Source organism: Penaeus japonicus, unplaced genomic scaffold (genome assembly GCF_977035675.1).
Source record: "Penaeus japonicus unplaced genomic scaffold, GWHDUDI00000001_assembly GWHDUDI00000020, whole genome shotgun sequence".
Lineage (NCBI taxonomy): Eukaryota > Metazoa > Arthropoda > Malacostraca > Decapoda > Penaeidae > Penaeus > Penaeus japonicus.
This window is the reverse complement of record NW_028234422.1, coordinates 8,028,789-8,036,460: the sequence shown is the minus strand read 5'-3', so window position 1 is coordinate 8,036,460 and position 7,672 is coordinate 8,028,789. Positions and strand designations below refer to the sequence as shown.

Below are 7,672 nucleotides of genomic sequence, written 5' to 3'. Positions count from 1 at the left end.
TCCTCCTTCCCCCCTCCCCCTTGCCTTTGCCCTCACATTGTGTTGTTTCTGATGGTTTGACTCTATCTCTCATCCTTTCTTTCATTCCCTTGTTTGTTTGTTTTTTGTTCTTGTTTTTTTCTTTCTGTCTTCCTCTTTCTTCTACTCTAATTTTACAGTTAATATTATTATCATCAAATGACTGTTAAAACATTACATTTCCTTTTCTCTGTTAGTCTACCCTCTTCTATTTCTTCTTTCCTATCCCGTCAACGTAACCTTCAGGATTATAAACTAATATACAAAGACAGTAGCACGCGAACAAAGATGAAATGGAACACAGCTGTTATAAGACAGGAACATTACATCGAGACGTTTCGAGAAGGACGAAACACCTGAACATACGATAACAAACGAAATATAATGATCAGGTTTTTACTGTTTTCTTTCCACAACTATTTTTACTATTGTCTGATAAAGAGATCTGGTCTGACTGGAAACGCTCCGATTAATTTTTTTTTTTTTTTTTTTTTTTTTTTTTTTGGGGGGGGGGTTGTTCAAAGTTATTTTTAAGAAGAAACTAATCCTTAAATGGTAATATCTTCTGGAAATATCATCCAATTCCTTCGGATGAAATCATCAACCGAAAGAACACAAACAAACCAGAGAAAAAAAAAAAAAACGAAACACTTACCCTCGAGTCTCTATGCTTGAGTAGTTCCTTCAGCACGCCCAGAGGCTGGTCACACCTGTCCTCCAGGTGATTGATGACCAAGGGCACGTCCTTGGGCAGGTGATCTCTCGGGTAGGTGAAGTGGAAGCTCACTTTTTCACCCAGGAAGGGGAAGCAGGTGACGAGGTAGCTGAGGTAGGCGCGGGCGATGGCGTATTCCACGTCGGGTGTAAACACGGCTACGGACATCGGCGCCGACCAGTAACGGGCGACCTGCGGGTGGAAGAGGGAGCTTCAGTTAGGAGGTTTGTGTGGGTGGGGGGGTGTAGGTGTGGGTGTGGGTGTGTGGGTGGGTGGGGTGGGGTGGGTGGGTGGGTGTGGGTGTGGGTGTGTGTGTGTGTGTGTACATAAATAGATATACATATATATATTTCTTCTTTTTTTCTCCATCATATTCATTCACAGTTGATGAAAACGAACATCGAATCGAAATCAAAACCTTCTGGATGTGAGATTTCACTCCGATAATAGAGTGATAGATTCTTCAACGTTGGAAACAGCTTTGTCAAGTCTATTCTGGGTTTGTAAGTACTGTCTAAAGCCATTAGTAAAGCCGTGTAAATAGTGACTCATAATTGCCTTAGAAAATCATAGCTCTAATAGCTCTGGTAATTTGTGTAAATGATGCATATTTTATCATTTGCGTCATAAATCTTTGTTGAATGTTTCAGTGCTTCGTTCTTGCTAGATATTTCCATATGATTTTATACACGCACGGATAAAGTGCAGGGAATATTTTACATAGTGTATATCTATCTAAGTCTTTATCTATTTATGTATCTATATATGTATATATATATGTATATATATATGTATATATATATATATATGTGTGTGTGTGTGTGTGTGTGTGTGTGTGTGTGTGTGTGTGTGTGTGTGTGTGTGTGTGTGTGTGTGTGTGTGTGTGTGTGTGTGTGTGTGTGTGTGTGTGTGTGTGTGAGAGAGAGAGAGAGAGAGTGTGTGTGTGTGTGTGTATGTGTGTGTGCGTGTGTGTTCGCGTGTGCGTGTGTTCGTGTATGTGTGTTGTTTGAAGATAAGATGTAATCTATTCAATGTAATACATCAATTGCTGTTAATAAAGTAATGGCAGTATATTGTTGTAACTATCATAGAAGTAGTGAAGGTGTGGTAGATTGTTTTTTTTTCACCTTGGCTACAGTACTCACGGTCCTTTCTCAATTGGGTTTGTACGTCTGTGAGTCTCAGTCTCTCTCTCTCTCTCTCTCTCTCTCTCTCTCTCTCTCTCTCTCTCTCTCTCTCTCTCTCTCTCTCCCCTCTCCTCCTCTCATCTCCTTTCTCTCTCTCTCTCGATCCTTCTCTCGTCTCTCTCTCCCTCCCGTCTCCCCCTCTCCCCCCTCCATCTCTTCTCTCTCACCTCTCTCTCTCTCTCTTCTCGTCCGATCTCTCTCTCTCTCTCCTCTCACTCTCTCCTCTCCTCTCTCTCTCCCTCACTCCCCCTCTCTCATACCTCTCTCTCGGGTCCTCATCTCTCTCTCTCTCTTTCTTCGTCTCCCTCTCTCTCGCTCTCTCTCCCTCTCTCATCGACTCCCCCTCTCAATCATTCTCTCCTCTCTCTCTCTCTCTCTCTCTCTCTCTCCCAACTCTCTCTCTCTCCGCTCCGTTCACCCTATCTTCTCTCTCTCTCTCCCTCCTCCCCTCTCTATCCCCCCTCTTCCTCTTCACCCTCCTCCACTCCTCTCTCTCTCTCTCATTCTCTTCTCTCGCTCTCTCTCTCTCTCTCTCTCTCTCCTCTCTCTCTCTCTTCGCTCTCTTCTCCGCTCTCAGCTCACTCTCTCTCTCTCTCTCTCTCTCTCTCTCTCCCTCTCTCCCTCTCTCCCTTTCCCTTTCCCTCTCCCTCTCCCTCTCCCTCTCCCTCTCCCTCTCTCTCTCTCTTCTACTTTTCTCCTTTCTCCCTTTCCCCCTGTCTCCCTACCCTTCCCTCCTCCAATCCTCCGTCCTTCCCCTCTCTCTTTCTAACCTCTATCTATCTATCTCTCTCTTACCCCTACCGACAGCGTCACTCAGAATAGGTAGCCGACCGAAAATTCACTTGAAAAAAAAAAAGCGTAAACTGACCCTATACAAGGATTTTTTTTTTTTTTTTTTATCTATATATATCATTCCTCCCACTTCGTTTTGTTTGATTTGCTTTTGGTTTTCAATCATTCACAAATATTTTTCCCATCATTCACAGTTGATGAAAACGAAATTTGAGTTGGGAAACGGAGGTAATTGGATATGAAGCTCTGTAACGGGCATAAGCGGTCAATTCTACAGCGTCGGGTATACAGCTTTACAAAGTCCTCTCTGGGCTTTTAGCTAATCGAAAGCCATCAACGGAACGGATAATTGTCCTACAATATTATGTCTACTAATTCGAATAATTCGTTTACACAGTGTACACTGTATTGTATTTTATATTCCATTGTTTTGTTCATAGCTTATTTTCAAGTGATCTGTATGACTCAGTTCGGAAAATATCGAGAAAGTAGCGCTATAAAAAAATGCTGCTCTCTTATAAACATAAAAGATTTTCTATATAACAAATCTATCCACAAATTCCCAAATCCAAGACACACAAAAAATACAACATCAATCTCCATCGTAACAAGATTTCAAAAAAGAGAAGAAAAAAGAAAAAAAAAATCCCGCTAAATTGTAGCGCACACGAAGAGTGCTACACAAGACCCTGGACGGAAGTGCACCTCAACCTTCATTAAGGAGAGAGCCGTGTGTTGTACCTCTGCGCGCCTCTCGTCCCCTCGTCTCACTCGGCCCCGGGGGAGAGGCTCAAGTGTGGGTGGTCCTGCAGGTTTATGTAATATTTATTTATAAGGGAGAAAGGAAGAGAGAGAGAGAGAGAGATAGAGAGGAAAAGAGAGATAGATAGATAGAGAGAGAGAGAGAGAGAAAGGAAAATGAGAGAGAGAGAGAGGAAAAGAGAGAGGAAGAAAGAGAGAGAGAGGAAGAGAGAGAGAGAGAGAGAGAGAAAGAGAGAGAGAGAGAGGAAGAGAGAGAGAGAGAGCAAAGGAGAGAGAGAGAGAAAGACAGAGAGAGAGAGAGAAAGGGTAAGCAAGCGAGAGTGTTGTGTCCGTGTATGTGTGTATGTGTATTCGTGTGTATGTGTATTCGTGTGTGTGTGTGCGAGTGTGTGTACGTAGAAACTCGTCCCCGTGGAAAGTGCTTTCGACTGCTGACGCCAATACCAATACCCAAGACTTGATAAAACTTTATTCCAATACTCCCAAAATAAATACTACTATATAAAAACCGTTGCTAGCATTTTTACAGAGAAACTACTTTTTAACAGGTCAATATTTTTTTTCTGTATGCAATAATAACAAAATATGATTATGGTAATATTAATTATCTACATGATAATTGCCTATGGTTATTATCTTCCATATAATAATAATTCTCGTCATTGCAAGTACTATTGTTTGAGTAATCATAATGATAATTATTTCACTTAATAAGGATGTTAATAGCAATATGATTGTCATTATCATTAATACCATCATTAGTAGCATCACTATTATCAATAATATTATCACTCCTACTATCATCATCATTACCACTGTCAACCTTTCAAAAAAAAAAAAAAAAAACGAAAATGCAAAAAATAGAAAAAATAACAAATAAAAACAGACGAGGTTATTTCCACATGAAAAACGACCTGAATATTTTAATACTTACACATACATAAACATATCTGCTTATACATAAATGCATAAATGAATAAATGCATATAATAATGGACAAATACGCAAACCGATGAAAGGAATTTCGCTTTTTTTCACCTCATTTCATCTTTGTCTTATTTCTCGTGATTGCTTGCGTTCTTTTATTATTATTATTATTATTATTATCTTTATCTTTATTCTTCTTCCTCTTATTTTTCTTCTTGATCTTCTTCTTTCTTCTCTTTCTTCTTCTTCTTAATTATCATCATCATCGTTATCCTTTTTTTTTCTTCTTCTTTTACTATTTTTACTACCTTCCTGCCTCCCCCTCTCTCTCTCTCTCTCTCTCTCTCTCTCTCTCTCTCTCTCTCTCTCTCTCCTCAACTTTCCGACGGACTCTCTCTCTCTCTCTCTCTCTCACCGACTCACTCTCCTCTCTCTCTCAATATCATCTTCTCTCTCTCTCACAGCCTCCTCGTCTCTCTCTCTCTCCCCTCTTTCTCTTTCTCTTTCACTTTCTTTTCTCTTTCTTTCTCTTTCCTTCTACATTTTCTCTTTCTCTTATCTTCTTCTCTTTCTCTCGCTCTCCTCCCTCTCTCTCTCTCTCTCTCTCTCCTCCTCTTCTCTTTCTCCTTTCTCTTTCCTCCTTCCTCTTTCTGTTCACTACTCTTTCTCTTTCTTCCTTTTCCTTCCCTTCTCTTTCTCTTTCTCACTCTTTCTCTTTCTCTTTCTCTCTCCTCTCACTCTCTCGTCAGGATCTCTCAACTCGACACTCCACTCTCACTTCTCACTCCTCCCACCCACTCTCTCTCTCTCTCTCTCTCTCTCTCTCTCTCTCTCTCTCTCTCCCTCTCTCTCTCTCTCTCGTACGTTCCCTGGACTGTGTATGTTTGGCGGACCCAGTTTGAGTTTATGTCTTTGTTACGCCGAGTAAAGTTCGATTCTTGGAGGAGTAGTGGGAGGGGGAAAGGAGAAGGAGGGGGGGGGAGGAGGAGGAGGAGGAGGAGGAGGAGGAGGTGAAGGAGGAGGAGGTGGTGGTGGTGGTGGTGAAGGAGGAGGAGAAAGAGAAGGAGGAGGAGAAAGAAAAGAAGAGGGGGAGGAGTAGGAGGAGGGCGACCTATAAAAGAAAGTATAGCGAAAACAGATTTGTAATTCCCTGAAAAAATAATAATAAATAAGAAATTATAATAATGATAATAACAATAACAAGAAGAAGAAGAAACAAGAAGAAAAAAAATAAAAGCAAAATGAGAGGCCCCCAAAAAGGTAAGAAAGTCGGGTTGCACTGCAAAATCAAGAGAACCTGCAAGACGAAGCGAGCAACGTATTCTGCAACGACTCAACCTCGATATTGGAAGAAACAAAATGACTTGCCTTAATCCTCCCATTCCCTGTTAGAATGTTTGGTTAGTTACCAGAAGGAAAAAAAACAGAGAGAAATAGGAGGGTGGAAAGAATTTCTTTGGTAAAATAAACTTTTTTTCCGACTCTGTTGAGGGTATCATGCCACTGGGCCTTTTTTTTCTTTCTTTCTTTCTTTCTTTTTTTTCTAACCTGCTTTCATCTCTTTCTTTCTTTTTCTTTCTCTTTCTCTTTCACTCTCTCTCTCTCCTCCCATTTCTTCTTCCTCTTCTTCTACCTCTCTCCCCCCCCCTCCACCCCTCTTATTTCCCCCTCCCCATCCTCCCTCCCCCCTCCCCCCCCTTCTTCCCCCCACTTTCTCCCTCCCTTTCCCCTTTTTTTTCACCCCCTCCCCCTTCTCCCACCCCCCACCCCCCCCCCACCTCTCCCCCCTTTCCCCCCCCCCTTCCTTCCCCCCCCCTCTCCCCCCCTTTCTCCCCCCCCCCCCCCTCTCCCCTCCCCTCCACTCCCCTTTTCTCCCTCTTTCCCCCCCCTTTTCCCCTCCCCTCCCCTCCCTACTTCCCCTTCCCTCCCCTCCCCTCCCTTCTTCCCCTCCCCTCCCCTCTTCCCCTCCTCTCCCATCTTCCCCTCCTCCTTCCTCTTCCTCTCCCTTTCCATCTTCCTCTCTATCTCTCCCTTTCCCTCCTCCTCCCTCTTCCTCTCCCTTTCCATCTCCCTCTCCATCTCTACCTTTCCCTCCCCCCCCCCTCCCCCCCCCCCTCCCCCGCCCCCTTTCCCCCCTCCCCCCCCCCCCCCCCCCCCTCCCCCCTCCCGGCCCCCCTCTCCCTCCCTTCCCACCCCCCTTCCCCCCCCCCCCCCTCCTCCCCCCCCCTTTCCTCCCTCTTCTCCCCCCCTTCCCCCACCACCCACCCTCCCCTACCCCCCCACTTCTTCCCCACCACTCCCCCCCCCCTTTCTCCCCCCTATCCCCTTTCCCCCTCCCTCCCCCTTCCCCCTTCCTCTTCCTCTTCACTATCTCTCCCCTCCTCTCTCTCTCCCTCCCATTTTACTCCTACCTCTCCTTCTACCTAAACCCTCTTCCCCTCTCTATTTTCCATCTCCGCATTCCCCTCCCTACTTCCCCTTCCCTCCCCTCCCTTCCCTTCCTCCCTCCCCGCCCCTCTTCCCCTCCTTCTCGCATTTTTCCTCTTCCTTTCCCTCTTCCCCCGCTCCTCCCATCTTCCCTCCTCCTTCTCCCATTTCCTTTCCGCTCTTCCATTTCCCTTTCCATCTCTTCCTTTCCCTCCTCCTCCCTCTTCCTCACCCTTTCCATCTCCCTCTCCATCTCTACCTTTCCCTCCTCCCATTTTACTCCTACCAACTCCCCCTCACCCTCTCCCTCTCCTTTTCCATCTCCCATTCCCCTTTCCCCCTTTCCTTCGCCCCTTTTCCCTCTCCCTTTCCCTCTTCCTCCCCCTCTCCTTCTCCCCTTTTTCCTCTTCCTTTCCCTCCTCCTCCAATTTTCTTCCTCTCTTCCTCCTTTCCTTCCCTCCCCTTCTCTCCGTAACAACAAAAGAAAGGTACAAAGCTGGCTATAACAAAGAAAGGATGATAGCTGGTGCACAGCTGGTGGGGCGAGGCAGGTGGGTCGTGATAGTCGTGTTTCCACAAAGGGAAAAATTCTGATTGTTTTAATTTTGTTTTGTTTTATTCTAAAATGCTCTACACCGACTGCCCGGTCATGCACAGGCGTGTATTCAGTCACATGCACACGCAGATATGGACACTTATGGGTATGTGTGTGTGTGTGTGTGTGTGTGTGTGTGTGTGTGTGTGTGTGTGTGTGTGTGTGTGTGTGTGTGTGTGTGTGTGTGTGTGTGTGTGTGAGTGGGTGAGTGAGTGAGTGAGTGAGTGAGTGAGTGAGTGAGTGAGAGTG

The 7,672-nt window shown here is 44.9% G+C and overlaps 1 protein-coding gene across 1 annotated transcript in view; it reads right to left on the bottom strand.

The window, feature by feature from the left end:
- Window positions 1-7,672, bottom strand: part of LOC122246338 (beta-1,4-glucuronyltransferase 1) — a 113,231-nt gene that overhangs the window by 13,516 nt on the left and 92,043 nt on the right. Inside the window, exon 3 of the mRNA XM_086547985.1 lies at window positions 674-925. Within this exon, the coding sequence (XP_086404111.1) occupies window positions 674-925 (252 nt within the window). The remainder of the gene's footprint in view (window positions 1-673; window positions 926-7,672) is intronic.